Here is a 25,304-nt window from a genome sequence, read left to right as displayed (position 1 = left end):
GAACTATTAATGCATTTAAAAGTAGATTTTGTCGGCTAATAGAAAGTCAAGAGGAGAGTCAAAAAGCTGGAGTTTTTTAACACTGACCATCTTCCCCCCCAACCCCTTCTAAAAAACTGGTAAGGTGGCCCAAGAAAGAAAGCACATTCAACGTTACTTACCTGATAGCTGTCTTGCCAGAAATGCACAGACATCACAATTCAAATGACCCTCTGAACTGCAGTATCTCCACCTCTCCTTCAGAGTGCAGGTACGATACTTCCCACCTCCAAGGCTAAAGTCCAGCTAATCATTTTCTCTAAATTCCTTCATAAATGTTACCCTGCTCACACTCCAAGAGCACATCGACCCATGGACACCTCTGTTTAACCTGTTCACAACTACATTTTTTCCCTTGACTTTCATAGGCACATCTGCTGACTTGTCTATTCTTAAATATCTGAATGCATTCACTTTCTTCATACTCCCTCCCTCCAATCTAATATCAATTCTTTCATCACCTTGCACTTTCTATGTTTGCTTTTAATTTTCTTCTGCCTACCCTCCAAAATTCCTTCACCAACCTTCACACCTCTTTAGAAATCACAATAGAAATGTATTATTGGCATAGAGCATTTGTAATAACTCCCAATTTATATCAGATTCATTATCTTTTAATCCTGACCCCCCCCTCTCCCTAAATCCCTTGCATTAACTTTATCCTACCTGTCTTAACTTGAACCTCACTATCCACATAAAAACTCTACTGCTTTTAGCAACCCGTTACCTATTCCATACATTTGCAGCATCTGCACCATTGCTCTCCTATCCACTTTATCATATGCCTTTTCAAAATCCATAAATATAACAAACAGTTCATTACCTTTATGTAAGTATTATTCACTTATATGTTTCAATGTAAACACCTGATCTATACATCCTCTACCCTTCCTAAATCCTCTTTGTTACTCTGCAGTCCTTGTTTCTGTTCTGTCCCTAACTTTTTCAATAGTAGTTCTACCATGTACTTTACCCAGTATATTTATTTCTTTATAATTCCTACACTCTCTTGTCCCAGTTTTATTTTGTGATAATTGTAGTTCAGTAATTTTAATGATTGAGAATGTATAATAATGACTGCAATTTATTATTTTTTTTTTTTTTTTTTTAACCGGCTGTATCCCACCAAGGCAGGGTGGCCCAAAAAGAAAAACGAAAGTTTCTCTTTTTAAATTTAGTAATTTATACAAGAGAAGGGGTTACTGGCCCCTTGCCCCTGGCATTTTGGTCGCCTCTTACAACACGCATGGCTTGCGGAGGAAGAATTCTGTTCCACTTCCCCATGGAGATAAGAGGAAATAAACAAGAACAAGAACTAGAAAGAAAATAGCAGAAAACCCAGAGGGTTGTGTATATATATGGTCGTACATGTATGTGTAGTGTGACCTAAGTGTAAGTAGAAGTAGCAAGACGTACCTGAAATCTTGCATGTATTATTATTATGGTTATAGGTGATAATTATCTTCATATGTAACTAAAGCAAATGGCCTTCTTTCTGTGCTTTGTGAGATGCATTAGTTCAATATGAATGAATAAATATTTCTCTGAATACATTTCTTTTGGTCATTTTTGTAATAAAGATATTTCATATTTGATACAATCTCTATTGGGTTAACTTAACCAGCTTCTCAAAGTAGGGGATGAAAGCCAGCAATGAAATTTTTCTTCATTTAACTGAGGATGGTTATGTGAATCTAGGTTGCAGTATTCATGTTCAATAGTGATTTTGGAAAGTGGTGTGAGAGATGTTGCAAAGTGACTGGTGGATCATTCAGTAATTGTTTTATATGAATCTGCCTTACCTGGCTTTGATAGAAAGCCCATAATTTTCTTGCCAAAGTCTCTCTAATACAGGCTTATGCTATGTACATGTGAACACTCATTCTGTTACAGTACTGCCTAAGTGACCATTGCTTTGGTATCTCTTATACAATTTAAGAACAGTTGCATAAGTTATATTGTGAAAGTTAAAATTCTGTACAGTACAGTACAGGACAATACAGTATTACTTGTGCATATTATTAATGATTTCAGTGTTTTATATTATTGTTCAAATGCTAAGATCTTAACATTTAACTTAACAGGTAAAAAGTGAACTTGAATCACTTAGACAACGACATCAAGAAGAAGATGCCAGCCTAAGTGAAGACGTATCAAAGGAAGTTGCAAAACTTCGAGATGCTGTGTACCGCAGCAATGAGGAGGTTAACACAACAGTTTTTAAGTGTTTTAATTTAATGGATTTGCCGTTTCATCTTTTATAAATTAGGAAGTATTTTAATACTGTACATTCATTAATTTTATGGTTTATATTGTGGAGGAATTGTAAAATTTCCAAGCTTTCATTGCTTTACTTACTTCATAATGATGCTTAATGAATTAGCTGAAGTTTATAAGCTGCAATGAATAATATTTAATAATCTAGCTTCTGAAGAGAAAGTTTTAAATACCACAAATGCAGATATATTCTTCTATCAATTAAATGACCTTTATTCAACTATATTTAACTCGTATTCATATTTTTCACTATTTCTTTCCAAAAATACAAACCAATAAACTTTAGGTAGCTTTTAGGTTAGTTTATAAATCTGAATATAAATCAAACTGTATTACAGAAGGGAAGTCTTGAAAGTGAAATTAGTGAGCTCAAGTGCCAAACTGCCAGCTACCGAGACCAGGTGTGTGCACTACAGTCTCAAGTGACATCCTTGTCCAACCAGAACACAGTCATGTCTCAGCATAATGCAAAGTTGCAAGGAGAGAATGCTCGTCTACAAGTGGAAAATACTACATTACAGTCACAATCAGCATCACTCATAGCTCAGAACTCGGCTTTACAATCTTCAGCCACCCAAAGTGATGCAGAAAGAGAAAAGGTCAGTATGTTGCAAATTCAGAAACAGATTATGAATGTGAATTTTTTTTAAATTGAAGAAAATTCAGCTGTAGCTTATTTGATAACTCAAAAGCTAGGCATCACTGGGAGGCTCCTTGTACACCCTGATGTAGGCAGTGTTTCTTTAATTATTTTTCTTGTAGGATTATAAAGTATATATAATTGTGCTGTGTAAAAATAATTTGTAAATTGAATTTACTATCTTGAACCCTAGTGATACAGGGTGATGGAGTTGTGCATAGCACCAAAATATATACAGTATTATATTACATTATGTATAAAATATTCATTGTTTTTTCACAGGTATTGAACTGTTTACACTATACACGTAGGTTACCTGTTGTACATTCTGGGGGTCATTTCCCCTCATACCCTGTTAACAGATTTGGTTTCCTGGTTGATGGTCCAATCAGTCTGACTTTTTGTGTTAACAGCACACACCCCAGTGTAGACACTATAGCCGGGTTAATTTAGAACTGACCAGGAAACTTACAAAGTTCCCACTTGAGGACAGCTAGAGGTTTATTGATGATTCTCCTTTACGCTTATTGCGTGCTTGTTGCACCTTTGCTTTTCGTGTGGGTTCTTTGCATTATCTCCATGTTTCAGTGAGATAGTTTCTAAATCGAAGTAAAATGCAAAGCAGTCTTTCACCATATGGCATCTGCCTGGAGGGTATAGATGTGTTTGTTTGTTTACATACATTTCAGTTGTTTTATTTACTGTCTTTTACTAGTGATTCATTATTGGAAGTAGAAATTCACTATGTGATCACCCATGCTCAGTATCACTTGATTTTTTAACAGTTAGCCCTCAATTTAATGAACTTTGGAAATACGGGACTAAATCTGCTGGTCATTTGAATCGGAAATAACAAGCAAAATCTGTTACAGAATTGTCTATTATTGATTTTATCACAGCAAAACAATCTTATCTCTATTCCACCACAATCGGTACTACTGGTCACCTACTCTCTTTTTAGCCCATTAAATTGAGGGTTACTGTATCTTTCAGTAACACTCTAAACTAATTAATACTGGCATTCATAAGAATGACTTAAAAGAAAAAAAAACTGATATTAAAGTGGGAAATCTAATGAGTCTGTTCTAAACAAAATTTATGATTTTTCAATTAAAGTGCCTTGTGCCAAGTCCAAAGAAAATAGACCTTCAGACAGGCTAAGTTGAGTTGCTCCAACACAGGACTAGGGGGTGGAGGGAGGGAGGAGAGCACTCGAGAGATGTGTATTCATAGGGTGATAGCGTATTCTTCAGTCTAGACAAAGACAGGCTTTTTGGTTGGTGATGAAAGGAAGAGGGATGGTAATGGGAGGAGAATTATGATGGTTTTTTTTATGGATTTTTATAATTTTTTTTTATGATTTTTTATTTGCTCATTTGGTGCATGTGTAGTAAGCTCATATATTTTTGGTAAACATTAGTCAAAAAATGTGGAATTTACAGTCTCAGAATGAATCCCTAAGTTATGATGAGTTTGCTGTACACTCCATGGGTCAGGAATGTCTCTATTACATAAAATGGAGGATACTGTACTGTATATAGTTTGAAATTTATCCTTTTTTTATTTTACATTGTACATTCTATATTATACATTAGGTACAATATATAGAAATGTTTGTAAGTCACTTATTCACCTGTCACTCATCACCCTGTATTATTGCCATGTATCCAACTCTTGTATGGACAACTAGATTATGTCTTCAAATATATTATTACCATTGTATGTCTGCTCACTATACAACCATGGCTGTAATACACTTTTATTATTAATATTAAGCTTGTATTACCTAGTTTTCCTCTGTTTTGTTGACTTTAAAGCATTCTTCCATCAAGAGGACAAATTACTATGCTTCATGAGAACCAAAGATCCTGGAAGCTAAGGTACATTATTTTAAATAGATAAACTTTCTTGAGCAAAAATACAAATTATGGACAATGTTTTGTTAGTTTCCATTTTTCTAACAATTTCTAACATTTATCTTAGACTATTTAGTATTTTAAGCATGCCTAGGACTCCATTCAGTACAGTACTTGAAAGTTGTGAAGACTGGTATTTTTAATGTTTGGGAACAAGTATTTGGTGATAACTTTGCCATAAAACAAAGTAATGTGGCATACTGTTATATAATTTGATGATACAAATAAGGTTATGTTTTTCCTTGTACTCTTTTGCTGTTTCAGCTGCTCTCAGGTTTCAAAACTTGCATTATTAATATTGTAGGTGCGTCGTTCTTGTGAAGAGCGTGGCAGTAGGCTGTCTCGGCTGGTTTCTGATCATGAGGCTCTACAGCGTCTCCACCAGCAGTTGACAAGAGAATATGACAGTCTTGTACTAGAGCATAATAATCTCAAAACAACCCATAAAAACTTAAAGCATGAGCAGAAGGAATTAAAGGTTAGTTTGCATAAAATTAACTTTTTTCATGAAAGTTTACATTGTAAATTGTTTCTGGCAGTTTTAAGAGGCAAAACAGGCATTCCCTGCTTAACAACCAAGATGTGTTAATAAAATCCAGTCTTTATTTAAAATTAAATGCAATGCATAAGAACACATTTTCTTACATTTCTATTTTTAAATTTTTCTTTCAACAAACCGGCTGTATCCCACCGAGGCGGGGTGGCCCAAAAGGAAAAACGAAAGTTTCTCCTTTTACATTTAGTAATATATACAGGAGAAGGGGTTACTAGCTCCTTGCTCCCGGCATTTTAGTCGCCTCTTACAACACGCATGGCTTACGGAGGAAGAATTCTGTTCCATTTCCCCATGGAGGAAAGAGGAAATAAACAAGAACAAGAACTAGAAAGAAAATAGAAGAAAACCCAGAGAGGTGTGTGTATATATATGCTTGTACATGTATGTGTAGCATGACCTAAGTGTAAATAGAAGTAGCAAGACATACCTGAAATCTTGCATGTTTATGATACAGAAAAAAGACACCAGCAATCCTCCCATCACGTAAAACAATTACAGGTTTCCGTTTTACACTCACTTGGCAGGACGGTAGTACAGTGGAACCTCAAATATCGAACTTTCTTTGGTCCAGAAGGCTGTTTGAGTGCCTTTTCCGAATGAATTTATTCCCATGAGGAATAATGTAAATTAGGTTAGTCCATTTCAGACCCTCAAAAATACACTTATAAAAGCACTTACAAAAATACACTTACATAATTGGTTGTGTTGGGAGTAGTTCGATTTTTAAGGTTCCACTGTACCTCCCTGGGCAGTTGCTGTCTACCAACCTATTACCTAATTATTTTTAAATGGCCTTTCAAAAACTCGGATATACTTTTCAATTAGCACTAATACAGAAGCGCAACAAATTATTTTTTTTTTATTATCACACTGGCCGATTCCCACCAAGGCAGGGTGGCCCGAAAAAGAAAAACTTTCACCATCATTCACTCCATCACTGTCTTGCCAGAAGGGTACTTTACACTACAGTTTTTAAACTGCAACATTAACACCCCTCCTTCAGAGTGCAGGCACTGTACTTCCCATCTCCAGGACTCAAGTCCGGCCTGCCGGTTTCCCTGAACCCCTTCATAAATATTACTTTACTCACACTCCAACAGCACGTCAAGTATTAAAAACCATTTGTCTCCATTCACTTCTATCAAACACGCTCACACATGCCTGCTGGAAGTCCAAGCCCCTCGCACACAAAACCTCCTTTACCCCCTCCCTCCAACCTTTCCTAGGCCGACCCCTACCCCGCCTTCCTTCCAGTACAGATGATACACTCTTGAAGTCACTCTGTTTTGCTCCATTCTCTTTACATGTCCGAACCACCTCAACAACCCTTCCTCAGCCCTCTGGGCAACAGTTTTGGTAATCCCGCACCTCCTCCTAACTTTCAAACTACGAATTCTCTGCATTATATTCACACCACACATTGCCCTCAGACATGACATCTCCACTGCCTCCAGCCTTCTCCTCGCTGCAACATTCATCACCCATGCTTCACACCCATATAAAAGCGTTGGTAAAACTATACTCTCATACATTCCCCTCTTTGCCTCCAAAGACAAAGTTCTTTGTCTCCACAGACTCCTAAGTGCACCACTCACCCTTTTTCCCTCATCAATTCTATGATTCACCTCATCTTTCATAGACCCATCCACTGACACGTCCACTCCCAAATATCTGAATACATTCACCTCCTCCATACTCTCTCCCTCCAATCTTTCATCACCTAATCTTTTTGTTATTCTCATAACCTTACTCTTTCCTGTATTCACTTTTAATTTTCTTCTTTTGCATACCCTACCAAATTCATCCACCAACCTCTGCAACTTCTCTTCAGAATATCCCAAGAGCACAGTGTCATCAGCAAAGAGCAACTGTGACAACTCCCACTTTGTGTGTGATTCTTTATCTTTTAACTCCACGCCTCTTGCCAAGACCCTTGCATTTCCTCTCTTACAACCCCATCTATAAATATATTAAACAACCACGGTGACATCACACATCCTTGTCTAAGGCCTACTTTTACTGGGAAATAATCTCCCTCTTTCCTACATACTCTAACTTGAGCCTCACTATCCTCGTAAAAACTCTTCACTGCTTTCAGTAACCTACCTCCTACACTATACACCTGCAACATCTGCCACATTGCCGCCCTATCCACCCTGTCATATGCCTTTTCCAAATCCATAAATGCCACAAAAACCTCTTTAGCCTTATGTAAATACTGTTCACTTATATATTTCACTGTAAACACCTGGTCCACACACCCCCTACCTTTCCTAAAGCTTCCTTGTTCATCTGCTGTCCTATTCTCCGTCTTACTCTTAATTCTTTCAATAATAACTCTGCCATACACTTTACCAGGTATACTCAGCAGACTTATCCACCTATAATTTTTGCACTCTCTTTTGTCCCCTTTGCCTTTATACAAAGGAACTATGCATGCTCTCTGCCAATCCCTAGGTACCTTACCATCTTCCATACATTTATTAAATAATAGCACCAACCACTCCAAAACTATATCCCCACCTGCTTTTAACATTTCTATCTTTATCCCATCAATCCCAGCTGCCTTACCCCCTTTCATTTTACCTACTGCCTCACGAACTTCCCCCACACTCACAACTGGCTCTTCCTCACTCCTACAAGATGTTATTCCTCTTTGCCCTATACATGAAATCACAGCTTCCCTATCTTCATCAACATTTAACAATTCCTCAAAATATTCCCTCCATCTTCCCAATACCTCTAACTCTCCATTTAATAACTCTCCTCTCCTATTTTTAACTGACAAATCCATTTGTTCTCTAGGCTTTCTTAACTTGTTAATCTCACTTCAAAACTTTTTCTTATTTTCAACAAAATTTGTTGATAACATCTCTAGCAGTACCTACAGCCACCCAGAGGGTTACCAGTTGGTATTTTGAAGCATTTGGCACATAGATATGAAAAAAAGTGAAAAAAATGTCTAAAAATGACAACATCATAATATTACTATTATATTGTATTCTTTATTATTATTATTATTATTAGTATTAGTATGTATGTAGTATTATAATTATTATTATTATTAGTATTAATTTAGGGAACTGGAGTATAGATCCAATTCCCTAGATCAAGAGCCCATTACCACATACATAATAATAATAATAACAGTAAGGAGAAACTTCAACAGGCTGCCAGTAGTTGGCACCATCATCAGCAAAATATTGGTAACCACTACTAGTACAGTTTTCACCTGTCTAGACTAAGTAGTCTATTAGTATTAGGTTAAGTTTGCCCAAAATACCTTGGCATGATAGTGGCTTTCCTTGCTCCAATCATATTATGATATGTAAACACACATTATAACCTTTGCAAAGAAATAAATATTTTATTTATTTATTTAAGGAACCCCCCTTGAGGGGGGAAGTTCACATCCTGAAATTTCGTTCATATCCAGAAGCAAAAAATCGACCGAACGATGGTTCGTATCCTGAAAAATTTGCTTGGTGAGGTGTTCATAAGCCGAGGTTCCACTGTATATGTCTAGTATTAAGTATAGTCTGTAATGTTTTAGGTTTAGTCTGCCCGAAATGCCTCGGCATGATAGTGGCTTTCTTTGCACTTGCAAACCAACATTGTAATTAAACCAAACAAAACGTTACTTGTCAATCCTAACCAGCCTGATAAGAAGGGCAAAAAAATTGTATTATGAGAACAGATTATCCAACTTACGAGGTGATATAAAAAAGACCTGGAAAACCCTATCAGAAATTCTAGGAACAAAAAAGATATCACGAAATAGCGAAATAAAATTAGCAAAATCAGATGAACCCCAACTCCCACCAACAGAAACAGCAAACAGACTCAATGATTTCTTCTCCACTATAGGACAAAACCTTGCCAATAAAATCCCAAGCTCAGATGCCCCACCAAATGACTACCTCACTAATGATAAACGGATCACCTATCACAAAGCTAACAGAGGGAAAATTCTTAGGAATCCACCTTGATAATAGACTCAAATTTCATACACATATACAACAAATTTCTAAGAAAATTTCCAAGACTGTAGGCATACTATCGAAGATACGGTACTATGCTCCACAGTCAGCCCTCCTGGCCCTATATCACTCTCTTATTTACCCCTATCTCACCTATGGAATTTGTGCATGGGGCTCAACAACAAGTAACCATCTCAGACCACTAATTACCCAACAAAAGGCTGCAGTTAGAATGATAACAAATTCTCACTATAGGCAGCACACTCCACCAATATTCAATACACTAAACCTCCTCACCATACAAAACATCCATACCTACTACTGCACCTATCACATACATAGAACACTTAACTCTGATATTAACCCTCCCCTCAAACATCTCCTTGCCAACCTCAACAGAACACATGACCATAACACAAGGCACAGATCACTCTTTGATGTTCCTCGTGTCCATCTCACACTATGTAAAAACTCAATGCACATAAAAGGCCCTAAAATCTGGAATTCATTACCTGTAAATATAAAAGAAACACTACCTGTTTATAAATTCAAGTCTCTTCTCAAAGATCACTTACTCACCCAAAACCAAATAAATACTGAATAACTGAACCTTATAAATTGTATATCTTAAATGTTTCTCACAATTATATCACATAAATGTTAAACCTAAAACCCAATCTAACTTTATTATTTTTTAAATACACTACCTAACAGAATACTCCATTCTACTGAATGTACAACAATGCATACAACCATATGACCTGTCTTTGTAATACTCACTTGTGCTTTATAGTAACCTGTTTACATTAATGTTTTATCACTGATTTCATCATTGCTTAGTTAATCTTAAGTTAATTTTAAGCCAGCCCGTAATGCTATGCATAGTATAAGTGGCTTTGGCATACTGCTCTTACCTGTATTTGTTGTACCTCTGTATGTGTGCTCAAATTTTTAAATAAATAAATAAATAAATGCATGGAAATAGACTCCTTATAACATGTCAGTTACACATTGTAAACTTTGCAAAGAAATAAAAATTTGATTTGAATAGGAAAGTGGAACAGAATTTTTCATCAATAAGCCATGAGTGTTGTAAGAGGCTATTAAAATGCTGGAAGCAAGGGGCTAGTAACCTCTTCTCCTGTATACATTAGTAAAGTTAAAAAAGAGAAATTTTTGTTTTTCTTTTTGGGTCACCCTGCCACGGTGGGATATGGCCGGTTTGTTGGAAGAGAGAAAGAAGATCTGAGTAAGTCCAGATAATCTGACTCAGAAAATCAAAATCAAAGGAAGACTGCTGAGAAATATAACAGACTGCATCCAGATCACATCCCATTTGGATGCAGTCTGTTGACCCATCGTCAGGTTGGATCACCTGACCCAAACGTCAGTCAGCCGGACATAAACAATAGAACAATTCACCGGATGGTTCCGAGACTTATGCTCTATACACATAAGAAAACCTACCTAACAATAATAATAATAAAATAGGGATAATACCATGGTATTTTTTATATATTTTAACAGATAATAATATAATGCCAAAAGTCACTATTATAGCTATAAATGGGGACTTTCACGCTTTAATATTAAGTGATGATCATATTCTCTTATAAAAGTTAAATAACACAGGATGACCAATTTCCAAGATATAACACCCCCCCCCCGTACGACAATAGGTCGCAGTAGGTAGTTTGCAAGCATTCTCGGTAATATCTTCTTTATAGTAAGCGTCCTCTTGGTAAATGGGCATGTAGGACAACGGGAGAATGAAGATGAAAGAACTCGATCAGCATGGTTATTTGCCAGAGGATGAGCTTCTGGAACAATGGCTGGAAGAACTATCTGGAGTGGCATCCATCACAGTTCGAGAATAGGAGTCTCAGACATATGACTGTCAGGGTCATCCATGTGGACTTAATACTTCATCCCATCAACGAAACGGTTTTCATAATCATACTGTCAATATAAAAGAAAATCATTAACAAAAAATATTTAATATATATATATATATATATAAATTAGGCTCTAAGAGTACTCATCTCTTAACTTTACATTTTAAGGTATATATATATATTTTTTTTTTTCAGGGGCGAGAAAGGGCATCAGCAATTATGTTAAGAGTCCCACTTAAGTGTTGAATACTAATCAGATAAGGTTGGAGCCTCAGAGCCCACCTGAGGATCCGGGTGTTGTTTGATTTCATAGAATTAATATAAATTAAAGGGTTGTGATCGGAAAATACCATAATTTTATGGGGGGAGGTTCCCAGATAAACGTCAAAATGTTCCAAAGATATTACTAGGGCAAGAGCTTCTTTCTCTACAGTGGCGTAATTCTTTTGGTGACGTTTCAACTTTGAAGAAAAGTAAGATATAGGATGCAAAATATCAGTAGAGGGGGATTTCTGAAGTAACACCGCCCCCACAGCATAACCGCTGGCATCAATGTGTAAATAGAAGGGTTGATTAAAGTCAGGACTTTTCAATACAGGTGACGAAGAGCAACCGCTTCAACAGCTATCTCACAATCTTTCGACCAGCAAAACTTAATCTTACTACTGGTCAACTCAGTAAGAGGAGACGCAACCTGAGAAAAGTTAGGACAGAAATGTAGATAATAACCAGTCATTCCAAGGAACCTCTGTACAGACTTTCTATCTTGAGGGATAGGAAACTCGGCAATGGCCCTAACTTTTACATCAACAGGACGTACCTCGCCCTGGCCTATACAAAAACCGAGGTATTTAATCTTGGCTTGTCCAAACTGACACTTTGCTAAATTTATGGTGAAGTTGTACTTTTCTTCTTTCTTCTTCTTTCAACACACCGGGCGTATCCCACCGAGGCGGGGTGGCCCAAAAGGAAAAACGAAAGTTTCTCCTTTTACATTTAGTAATATATACAGGAGAAGGGGTTACTAGCTCCTTGCTCCCGGCATTTTAGTCGCCTCTTACAACACGCATGGCTTACGGAGGAAGAATTCTGTTCCACTTCCCCATGGAGGTAAGAGGAAATAAACAAGAACAAGAACTAGAAAGAAAATAGAAGAAAACCCAAAGGGGTGTGTATATATATGCTTGTACATGTATGTGTAGTGTGACCTAAGTGTAAGTAGAAGTAGCAAGACATACCTGAAATCTTGCACGTGTATGAGACAGATAAAAAAAAAAGACACCAGCAATCTTACCATCGTGTAAAACAATTACAGGCTTCAGTTTTACACTCACTTGGCAGGACGGTAGTACCTCCCTGGGCGGTTGCTGTCTACCAACCTACTACCTAGATTGTACTTTTCTAACTTCTTAAATAAGGTTTCCAGGCGAATTAAGTGTTGCTCCCACTCATTGCTATATATAACAAGATCGTCTACATATGCATCCACTCCTTCTAAATCATTGGTCAGCAAGTTCATCAGGCACTGAAAGGTAGAGGCCGCGTTACACAACCCAAAGGGCATAACACGATAATTGAATAATCCGCCTTGTATAGTAAATGCGGATATTTCTTGGGCTCGCTGGGTAAGCGGCACTTGGTAATAGCCCCTTAATAAATCCAGGCGGGTGACATAGGCGGCTCCTGATACTCTGTCTATTAGATCATCAATACGGGGTAGTGGGAAACCATCCGGTACCATGAGAGCATTAACCTTACGATAATCAGTGCACATTCTAGAAGTTCCATCAGGCTTGGGAACTAATATACAGGGTGAGGCCCACGGACTTTTACTTCGCTCTATGAGTCCATGGGACAACAAAAATTCTACTTCTTTGTTTAATGCTTCTTGTTTGAGTGGACTTGCCCTATAAGGTGACTGCAAGGCTTAGCTCCTTGTACATCTATGTCGTGAATTCCCAATGTGCAACACCTAGGGACGTCATCGAATAAAACCTCATAACGTAATATCAAGTCTTTGATATCTTTTCCTTTTTCCAAATCCAGGTCCATAAGAAAGGTATCAAGAGACTGCAATGTCTCTGAATTTTTTAAACGTACTTCTATGGCTTTAGAGATGCTGGGCAGACGTACATTTTCAGTTTCAGCTAAAGGAAGAACTGTCGTAATTGGTACGAGACTAGGGTGGTAAGCCTTAAGTTGGTTTATGTGATAAGTACGTTTTGCTTTTCTCTTTCCTGGAGTTCGTAGTACATAATTTACCTCATTGAGCCGCTCAATCACTTCCAAAGGACCTTCGTATCTAGGTTGCAGAGCGTGTCCCGGTAAAAATTTCTGTGCCATCACCTTGTCACCTGGTTTAAAGAAGCGAGAGCATGTGTGTTTGTCATAACAATGCTTCATCTTGGATTGGGCCTTAGCTAAGTTTTTTGAGGCTAATTCCCTCAGTTGTGACAAACGCTTTTGCATTAGAGTTGGAGTTGTTTTAAACGAGGGTTCTGATTTTCCGGTCCATGAATCTTTCAGTACGGTGAGGGGGCCGCGTACTTGGTGTCCGTAAATTAATTCAAATGGACTAAACCCAGTGCTTTCTTGTTCCCAATCTCGGGAAAACTGCTCGCAGTACGCTCTCAACATTGATTTTAATGTTTGATGAAATCGTTCGAGGGCTCCTTGTGACTGACGGTGATAAGCAACAGAAAATACTGACTTAATTCCGAGGCGAGATAAGGCATCACGAAACATCTTAGAGGTAAAATTTGAACCTTGATCGGATTGAATTATTCAGGGAATCCCCACCTGAGAGAAAAATTTTTGCAAAGCTCGAACAATGATGCGAGAATTAATTTTTCTCAAAGGGATAGCTTCCGGATATCGAGTAATGACATCCATAATTATAAACAGATATTGATTCCCATGTTTAGTCCTGGGTAACGGACCAACACAATCTATTATCAGGCGTGAGAAGGGCTCACCACTGACGGGAATCGGAATGAGGGGAACTGGTGGAGGTGTGTGCGAAGGTTTGCCGGTCACTTGGCAGACTTGACAACTTTTTAGATAGCTTTCCACAGTCTCCTTCATTCTGGGCCAATGAAAATGCTTGGCTATTTTGCCCAGCATTTTCTTTACTCCCAAATGTCCTCCCATGGGACTATGGTGGGCGAAACTAATAGCTAATTCTCTAAAGGTGTTAGGTAGCACTACTAGATGTTTGCTGGTAGACAGATGATCGTCGGAAGACAAAAGAGACTTTTCCTTTCTCATTAATATACCATTAGCAAGATAGTAACAATTGTCCAGGTCTTGGGCATCGTCTTCTGTAATAGCTATCTCTCGTAATTTCTCTAGGGATGGATCAAGGAACTGATCCCTTATTAAATCTTCTTTCGATAGCATTTTAATATCAGAATCTTGAAAAGGGCCGATCATAGAATATTTCAGATTTGAAGATCTTGCTTGTAAGGATCGGCTGAACAATAAACCGAGACCTAAATCCTCGCCTTCACTTAGGACTTCAGTTGACAAAGGATTTTGAGGCGCTCTAGACATTGCTCTAGTTATAACATTGAGAGGAAATATGGTAGGAACCTCTTTTCGAGCTTCTATGGCATAGTTAATGTCAGTAGAATTATCAATAACTAGAGGCTCTCGGCTTATACCCGGATAGTCTAGATCATTGCCTATGAGTAAGTCAACGCCCTGAATAGGAAAAGTTTCACTGGATATACCTACCAACACAAAGCCAGTATAGGTTGGTGTTTGGGGTTTTTTAATCCCCCAGAGAAAATAAATTTTCTTTTGGGGGGGGGAAAATTTTGAGGGGGCAGGGTTTTTAAAGGGTTCAAAGATTGATCTTTTCTTAGGGGTATTTAGTCCCGTTTCTTACTTTTTTTTCCCAAAAAATTGTTGGGTATTTTTATAAAAGCAGTGACTGTTTTGTATATTTACTATGGGGGAACTAATCAAAACCTTGAAATTTTGGGAAATTAAAAAACTCATGGGATCAATTGGGAAAGATTTTATAGATTTTAAATTTGAAGCCTACACCATCTCTCAAAAACGATTTTCTTTTTAATTTAAAATCTAATAGACTTGAGTTGGCTGGGCTTTTAAAGTTAGATTTTTTATAACTTACTGGGAGGAGACTGGGTTTTAGGAAGCCTTCTGAACGGGAATTAATTCAATTTTTAAAAAGGGGGAGTTGGGAAAATTTTAGCTTTTCCAGAAACAAGTATGTTTAAAGGGTTTCCCAGGTTGTGGGGGCCAGAAGCACGGCCCGATTCTCAAAGACAAAAAAATATCTAAATTTGCATTAAGCCTTGAACCATAGATGCTTTTTTTTATTAAAAGCATCATTTGAGGATTCATTACATTTTCATTACATTACCTTTGTTGTCCCCTTTTATATATGTTTCTTTTAAAGTCTTCATTTAATTTAAAATTTTAATTTGAGGTCTGTAAAAAAAATATTTAATTTCTCAAACGACTTTTAGAAACACCCCCAGGGGATGAAAAAAGGGAAAGGGAATTTAATCGGGACATGGATATTTCCCTTTTAAACTTTGGGGAGGAAGACGACCATTAATAGGAACCTTCGAACGGCCAAAAAGGGTTTATAATTATTTTTTAAAAGAAAAAGGGGTTTTTTCAATTTAAGATAAATGAAATTTCTAAAAAAATAAATTGACGGTTTCAGAAATAAAAATTTAAACAAATTTCCCCGCCTGCTCAACCCCGGAAACTTTGCTTTTCGTTTTAGGTTTGGTTTTTTCACATTATTTTAAACCATTGCCAGAGTTTAAATTTGGGAGTTTTGAAAAAGTTAAATTTTAAAAAAATTTTTGTTTATGTAAAATTTTTAAAAAACTAAAACACCAATTAAATTTAATATTGTTTTGATAAAATGTTTAAACAACAATCCCAAAATTTTTTTATTAAAAAGGTTTTTATAAAAACTTAAATTTTTTTAATTTTTTTCCCTTTTAAAAAAATTTTATAGGTTTGAAAAATTTTTTTGATCTGGGGAAAAATTTCAATGGGTTTTGTAAAATTTTTTTTAAAAATTTTCAAAACTTTTCTTTTTCTGTCTTTATTTTTTAATACACAAAAATTTTAAAAATGAAAATTATTAAAACTAAGAAACTAAAGGGATTTTTTTTCTTTGAATTGGGCCCAAAAGTCTTTTTTAAAGACGAAACTAAAACTACAAAACAAGATTAACAAGACCCTTTAAAGCCAAAAGGGAATAGGGAGAGTTTGTCAGAAGGAACCAGGTTACTCTCCTTTTCCTTTTCCCCGGTCCTCCCTTATCTTTCCCCCCCTTCCCCTTCCCCAAATTTTCTTTCTTTCCCCCCCTCCCCCTTTTTTTCCCCTTTTCCCCTTTTCCCTCCCCCCCATCCCCCAAAAAATAAACTTCCCTTTCCCTTATCCTTCTCCTACCCCTAATTAAAATTAAAAAGGGGTAAAAAGGATTTTTAAAAACATAAAAATTTGGGGGGGGAACCTTTCTGCTAAAACGGGGTTTGCGCTTATTAATTATCATTTTTTTTTCAACGTCGGGGCCCCCCACCGGGGGAGGGTACCCAAAAAAAATACTTTTTATATTAAACTTTTTAACCCGGGCATTATATTTTTTGAAGGTGTTTGGCAAAAGTGAAGAAATTTAAAAATACCCAATTTCCCCCCAAAGCCAATATCCCCAAACCCCCCTTTTAAAGGCAAATTGACCATTTAGACTCAAAATAAAGGGGAAAAAATTTTCCCCCTCTCTACTACACACCCTAACCTGAGCCTCACTATCCTCATAAAAACTCCTTACAGCATTTAATAACTTACCACCTATTTCATATACTTGCAACATCTGCCACATTGCTCCTCTATCCACTCTATCATATGCCTTTTCTAAATCCATAAATGCAATAAAAACTTCCCTACCTTTATCTAAATACTGTTCACATATATGCTTCAATGTAAACACTTGATCTACACATCCCCTACCCACTCTGAAACCTCCTTGCTCATCCGCAATCCTACATTCTGTCTTACCTCTAATTCTTTCAATTATAACCCTACCGTACACTTTTCCTGGTATACTCAGTAAGCTTATTCCTCTATAATTTTTAGTCTTTTGTCCCCTTTCCCTTTATATAAAGGGACTATACATGCTCTCCACCAATCCATAGGTACCTTCCCCTCTTTCATACATTTATTAAACAAAAGTACCAACCACTCCAACACTATATCCCCCCCTGCTTTTAACATTTCTGTCATGATCCCATCAGTTCCAGCTGCTTTACCCCCTTTCATTTTATGTAATGCCTCACGTACCTCCCCCACACTTACATTCTGCTCTTCTTCACTCCTAAAAGATGGTATACCTCCATGACCAGTGCATGATCATATTCTCTTATAATAGTTAAATAACACAGGATGACCAATTTCCAAGATATAATAATGGAGTTACGGGATGCTGACATTGAAGAAATGCTGAACACTGACAATGATGCATCTGCTGTGCATTCTTTAAGTGATGGTGAAATTAGATGAATTGTGATATATAAATAAGCCGTAGAGTTGATATTAGTATCATATTGAAGTACGTATCTTGTCGTGCCTCCTAAGAGCAGGAATTCTGCTGGAACGGATTAATGCCAATTCAGTTAATTTAAATGAGGAAAATTGACTCAGCATACGAACAAATCGGGATACGAATGAGGTCATGAAACGGATTAAATTCGTAAGCTGAGGTTCCACTGTACAGTAATGAAGTTGAATAACGTTAAGTTCAGCCAGCCAGCCATTTTACCGCCTGCAAAGTGGAATGAGTTGCAAACGTTTGTTGAAAAGTATCACCCTGACCAAGCTGAAACAAGCCATATCTGCAACACGTTCAGTGACAAAACCTTGTACCACTTCAGGGAAATCTAAAAGAGACACCAGAAACAGAGCACTCTTGACAGTTATTTTGTGAGACAGGGGTCGTTACTCAAGCTGGTCCTAGTGGCCTTAAAAGACAAAGAAGGGAAGTAACCCCAGATAAGGACTTGTTATCTAACGTTTTTATGGAAGGGGATTCCCCTTCCAAACAATAAGTTCTCCCTCTTCCGTCCTCCCTATCTTCCAGATGCCAGCAAGTCTCTTCAATAAGGTAAGTAAATGATATTTTAAATGTTTATTTAAATTTTAATTTATCTATATAATATACGTATGTGTATTTATCTGTGCTGTGTGTATGTAAAGCTATAGTCATTATTTAAAAAATGTATTTTTTGTGAGTATTTTTGTGGGTCTGGAATGGATTAATTTTATTTACATTATTTCTTATGGGAAATATTGCTTCACCTTTCAGCCATTTTGCATTTAGGCCTAGCTCCTGGAACGGATTACAGCTGAAACCTGGGGTTTCACTGTACTTCCCTGGGAGGTTGCTGTCTACCAACTTACTACCTACATCTTATTCAGATATGGGAACATAAACAGAAAAACACATGATATTTTTTATTTTACCTTATGGTTCCAGACTTGCAGGGGACACTCTTGGTGGAACTATCTGCCAAGTATTCATTGGGGTAGCTTTAAAATTAGGTTCAACAAATCTGTGAATGAGAAAGGTTGGATTTGAGTAAGACTTGCCTAGCATGAGTCAGTAGACTTACTGCAGTGCTGCTCCAGTCAAATATTATGTTTTATAAAAGAGAGAGATTGTATAATCAAATTCACGTAAAACGCAAAAATATGCCAACAAATAAATTCAGAGGAAGATACCATTGAACTTCAAAATTATTTGGACAAACTAATGTTGTGGTTGGAAAAACAGCAGATGCACTTAGGTTAGGTTCGTCAAGAAACAGGACAAGTGTTTCCTGATACGGGTCTTAGTCAGATGATGACCTGCCGTTGGAGCTTCTGGTCAACTGACTGAAGCCTTCTGCTGGCTTACTGGTCCACCTCTTCAAAAATTATAGTCATAGTTATAACCATTTGTAGTTCAGTTGCAGTTCAGTGTGGGGAAAAATACTATCCTCAGTAATAAAAATATCCTTGGAGCTTACATTACTAAGTAATTTAGAACTTGATAATACAGGATGTGAAAAGGACTTAGTGGCCATGGAAAACAGAAATCTGAAGCCAAGACATCAGTGCCAAAGCATCCTTAATAAGGCTCGCTGATTGTTTGGATTTATATCAAGAGGTGTAAGCAACAGGAGTCCAGAGGTTATTCTACAGCTCCATACCCTATTAGTGAGGCTTCATTTAGATTATGCAGTGCAGTTCTGATATTCCTACTGCAGAATGGATGTTTTTTATTAACACATTGGCCATTTCCCACGAAGGCAGGGTGGCTCAAAAAAGAAAAACTTCCATCATCATTCACTCTGTCACTGTCTTGCCAGAGATATGCTTACACTACAGTTATAAAACTGCAACATTAACACCCCTCCTTCAGAGTGCCGGCACTGTATTTCCCAACTCCAGGAATCAAGTCTGGCCTGCCAGGTATACAGTAAATACAATGGAGTATACACAGAGAAGGACAACAAAAGCAATTCACTGTATTAGAAATCTTTCACACAAAGGTAAGCTGAGAGCCCTGAATCTGCACATCCTTGAAAGGTGTTTAATGAGGGGAGATATGACTGAAGTGTTCACATGAAAGACAGGTATATATAAGATACAAACACGGCACTTAGGATAGCGAAAAGAGAACTTGTAACTACGGATTTAAGTTGAATAAATTGATATTTGGAAAGATATAGGGAAGTACTTGTTTTGCAATAGAGTTGTAGACAAGTGGAACAATCTAGCGAGTAGTCACCGAAGCTAACACCTTGGGTAGTTTTAAAAATGGATTTACCAAATATGTGAGTGAGAAAGACTGAGTTCAAGATGGACCTGCCTGGTATGGGCCAGTAGGCCTGTTGCACTGCTCCTCTATTCTTATGTTCCCTTATCAAACTTTACACATTTTGATCATAATATGCTTTTGTTTAATGTATATTTTATGGATTTTGTTAAGTAAGGTTAATATTTTTTTATGTGACCAGGAACGTCAGAGTGATATGTCTGCTAGTGAAGATGAGCTTCTAAAACTCCGGGAAGCCTTGGAAGATGAAATGTCCAAGCTGAAAGCCGATTCTACCTCACTGGCAAATTTACGAAGTGAGCACTCCAGACTCAAGGTACATTGTTTTCTGTCATGTGTTTATATACCTTTTTATCCTCTTTTAAGTTACTTGGATAATATTTGATGCTAATCCATATTGTATATTTCTAATTATAAGTATTTAATAATAATAATGATAATAATGCTTTGAGCTCCTTTATTAATATATTTTCTTTGTAGAGGCAGTCTTGTGCCTGGAATTTCAAAGTTTATCATTTATAACTCATGAAATAGTAATGACACAGTTGTAAGCAACTCGCTGAATAAATGGTTGGAAACCATAGCAAGCCAGTCTTAAATCTAGGCCAGTGCACACCGGCCTGCTGGCTTGCTATGAGTTTGAACCCTCCATTTGGTGAGCTAGTTAATTTTTTTTGTTACCCGAGGGTTCTGAATGTATGTATGTATATGCGTGTGTGTACGCACACACTCTCGCCTGATTGTGGTAAAGAAAAAAAAAATGAATAGTGGTAGTACAGGTCTTCCTCAACATTCGCGAGGGTTAGGGGATCAAGAGACTTGCGAAGGTTGAAAAATCGCGAATGTTTGGTGCCCCAATACGTATATTGTAGGGAAATATAATACAATACTGCTTCCTTAACTTGTTGAACCATGAACATTCATAAAATACATGAAAATGTCATAAATTGTACTAAATAAATACATGTTATGCTTTAATAACATGTATGTTATTAAATACCACAGACTCCACCACTGCCTCCACCAATGCCTCCACCACTTCCTCAACCACTGCGAGTCCCTACTACCCTCCCTCTGACCCCCACAACTGGCAGCCAGCCCTCCCACCACTCAGTGTGGTGAGTGTTTTGTTTATTCATTATTTGCTATTAAACTACAGTATAAATAATGTAAACTCATTCATGACTGCATATTGGAATGGCTATTCGGACAGGTATTAGACAGTGACATCGTGTGTTTACTCTTGAGCACAGCAAAGAGTCAAACATTTCTGCTACTGCTAATAATAACAATAGTAATAATAATAATAATAATAATAAATACGATATAATTGAAGAAGGAAATTGTACAAAAATACGAGGGAGTGGTTGACACATCGTCAGTGTGGCTTTATTTATGCTGGAGTGAGCATTAGTCTCCCTGCTCTTCCAAACATTTCACAACAATTCAGCAGTTGAGGCAGTGGTATTTAATGACATATATGTTATATATAATAATAGTACATGTTATTATTAATAAAATGTATTATTATTATTATTAATAACATGTGTGTTATTAAATACCACTGCCTCAACCACTGCCTCAACAGCTGCCTCAACCATTGCCTCAACAGCTGCCTCAACCACTGCCTCAACCACTGCCTCTACCACTCCAGTCGCACTCAATCTACAAGCACCAAACACAATGAATTATTGTGAAATGTTTGGAAAAGCAGGGAGACTCATGTTCACTCCAGCATAAACAAAGCCACACTGACGATGTGTCAACCACTCCCTCGTATTTTTGTACAATTTCCTTCTTCAATTATATCGTATTTATTATTATTATTATTATTACTATTGTTATTATTAGCAGTAGCAGAAATGTTTGATTCTTTGCTGTGTTCAAGAGTAAACACACGATGTCACCGTCTAATACCTGTCCGAATAGCCATTCCAATATGCAGTCATGAATGGGTTTACATTATTTATACTGTAGTTTAATAGCAAATAATGAATAAACAAAACACTCACCACACTGAGTGGTGGGAGAGCTGGCTGCCAGTTGTGGAGGTCGGAGGGAGGGTAGTAGGGACTCGCAGGTGGCGGGAAACTTAAATATGATTTGGCGGCTGGGAATTTGGTGGCTGGGAATTCGCGAATGTGTGAAGCCCGCGAAAGTTGAAAACGCGAATGTTGAGGGAGACCTGTATATGCTATCTTAGACTGGAGCTTAATGTCATTCCAATAACTAATCTTTGAAATGAACTAATATTTATAAATGCTTCAACTCTTTATTTTAGGATGATTTCCGGAGCCTATTTTCTGCAAATGAGAAACTACGAACAGAGTATAAGTCTCTACAGAGTGACTATAAGACTGTCAAAACAGAGAATAACACTGTGAAACTTAGGTTAACAGAACTTCGAGGAGAACTAAATGATGCTCGAGATCAGATGGCAGCTTTAGATGTTGAAGTTTCAAAACTCACCAATAAATGCCAGGTATGCTTAATGTACAAATCACTAGCATTTTGCAGAAATTTTATAATACCTCAGTACTGTATACTGCATTAATCTGTGAAAGATTACTACGTGCAGTTAACAGTAACAGCCTAGTTGATTAGGCCCTGATTCACCATAAGGCCTAGTCGTGGACTGGGCTGCATTGACCCCAAGAACCCTCTCCCGGTATTCTTTACGTAATGAAAAGTGGGAGCAAGTAATGAGGATAATGCTATTTAGTGAAGCTAAAGCATTACTGAGAAAAGGAAAATTTATTAGAAGTCATGTTTTTTAGAAAAAATAATTGTCTAAGTGATTTTATAAATTATTACTTGGTAAGGTACTGAGATATCCACTATATGTATATAGTGGATATCTCAGTGTAAATTTACCATCTAGCAAATCCACTGTACGATAGCTAAAAAAAGAAGTGCAAATGCAATCTCTTCAGCCAATGCTTATTTGAAATATACATGAGTAGTCCAAAATATATATAGTACAAGCTCAAGACTACACTTATAGTGGGTCTTTGTGCAATGAGAGGTGGTGTAACAGATAATTGCAGTTGGATAAAAAACATTATGGTAAAATACAGATTAAAATATCAAGTAGTGTCAGTGTCATAGATTTAAAATTGGCAATGCAAATATTAAAATATTTAGTACCAGTAATAAAAATGCTGTAGATTTAAATATTAGGTAATGTAAGGTAAATGATAAGGGAAAGTGAGATGAGAAGAGCTGCAATATTAGAAGGGCTGGATGATATTGAGAAACTTGAGAATTAAGATCATCTTCATGAAGATTAATGCAAAGTTTGAGCAATCAGATGCTAATAAATAATACACTACTTTTGAAGTAATGTGTCGTAAGAGGTGACTAAAATGCTGGGAGCAAGGGGCTAGTAACCCCTTCTACTGCATATATTACTAAATTTAAAAGGAGAAACTTTCATTTTCCTTTTGAGCCACCCTGCCTTGGTGGGATAAGACCAGTTTGTTAAAAGTAGTAGTAGTAGTCCAAAGAAATGTCTGCATTCTATACAACTGAATAAAAAATAAATATCAATGCTTTCTTAATACAGTGGATCCTCGGTTTTCGCGTTTAATCCATTCCAGAGTGATCGGCGAAAACGGAAATCGGCGAAAACAGAAACCATTTTCCCCATAAAAAACAATGTAAATCCAATTAATCCATTCCAGATACCCAGAAGTATTAACAAAAAAAAATTTTTTTTTTACCTTAAAGACAAAAGAATGAACATTTAGCATGGCACTTACTTTTATTGAAGGCTGTTGTTGATGGATGGAAGACAGGGAGGAGGGGAGAAGGAAGAGAGGTTATTGTTTGGAAGGGAAATCTCCCTCCATAAGGACTCTAGGTACCAAGTCCTTATCAAGGGTCACTTCCCTAGCTTAAATATAGATTTACATGCAGAAAAGAATGACAAATAAATATAAAGCACTAATAAAATGTATAAATGAACATTTAACATCATGCTTACCTTTATTGAAGACTCTTGTTGGTGTATGGCAGAGGGGAGAGGGAGGCTAGTTATTGTTGGAGAATATGGCACTAATATCAACTCTACGGCTTATTTAACTATCACAATTCAAATAATATGACATAATAAACAATGTTAATAACATAGAAATATGACATCTTTCTTTCAACACACCGGCCGTATCCCACCGAGGCGGGGTGGCCCAAAAGGAAAAACGAAAGTTTCTCCTTTTACATTTAGTAATATATACAGGAGAAGGGGTTACTAGCTCCTTGCTCCCGGCATTTTAGTCGCCTCTTACAACACGCATGGCTTACGGAGGAAGAATTCTGTTCCACTTCCCCATGGAGAAGAAATATGACATATACTCTAGAATTAATAAAATAAGTCATTATGTATGTCATGAGAGGTATTCTGTTGTTGTTGTTGGGTGTATAAGGGCCACTGAGAGCATAAGCTGTACATAGTAGTAGTGAAGGCAGCAGCTGAGGTGGCGGTGTTTTCTGTAGCCCTGTATAACTCCAACAACATTGGAGGAATTAGTAGAAACACTGAAGAAGGCACCCTCTACCACTATTATTACCACCCTCTACCACCACCACTTTCGTATTTTTCTACACACTTAATCTTGAATTCTATCACATTTCTCAGATTCTTTACCAAAGGGCAGGCACTAGAAGCTTTCTTTGGGCCACTGGTGGCTTATTTAGCAGTCACACACAATAAACAAGTGCTACAAACAATGGATTTACAAAATGTTTCATATGACCTCGAAGGATATGTTCACTCACCAAGAAACAACACGACACTGCCTGAGAATGTGTGCGGGAGTTGGCTTTGTGTGTGCTCTGGGCGGTGGACAGGTTCTGTACCATCGACAAAAACGGAACCAATATTTTGACGGAAAAAGTCGGCAAAAACGGAAATCAGGGATAACAGAGATCAACGAAAAGGGAGGGTCCACTGTATATACATTACAGTGGGGCCTCACTTATATGGCAGGTTAGGTTCCAGGTTACCGCTGGAAAGTGGACATTGCCGGAAAGCAGAACGCCATTTTTTTCCACTTATAAATGCATATAAATGCCAGATAACAAGTTTACACTAACATATATTAAGTTAGCAATAGAACTAGGCATTAAAAACAATA

At 37.1% G+C, this 25,304-nt stretch overlaps 1 protein-coding gene across 2 annotated transcripts in view; it reads left to right on the top strand.

Annotated features, from left to right (window-relative positions):
- Positions 1 to 25,304, top strand: part of LOC128699162 (girdin) — a 707,427-nt gene that overhangs the window by 640,262 nt on the left and 41,861 nt on the right. For both annotated transcript variants that reach the window (XM_070090172.1, XM_070090171.1), the window contains exons 20-24: positions 2,124 to 2,243; positions 2,655 to 2,915; positions 5,177 to 5,350; positions 20,351 to 20,485; positions 22,451 to 22,651. In XM_070090172.1, the coding sequence (XP_069946273.1) occupies positions 2,124 to 2,243; positions 2,655 to 2,915; positions 5,177 to 5,350; positions 20,351 to 20,485; positions 22,451 to 22,651 (891 nt within the window). The remainder of the gene's footprint in view (positions 1 to 2,123; positions 2,244 to 2,654; positions 2,916 to 5,176; positions 5,351 to 20,350; positions 20,486 to 22,450; positions 22,652 to 25,304) is intronic.

This window comes from Cherax quadricarinatus, chromosome 31 (assembly GCF_038502225.1).
Source record: "Cherax quadricarinatus isolate ZL_2023a chromosome 31, ASM3850222v1, whole genome shotgun sequence".
Lineage (NCBI taxonomy): Eukaryota > Metazoa > Arthropoda > Malacostraca > Decapoda > Parastacidae > Cherax > Cherax quadricarinatus.
This window is presented reverse-complemented; position numbering and strand designations above follow the sequence as displayed.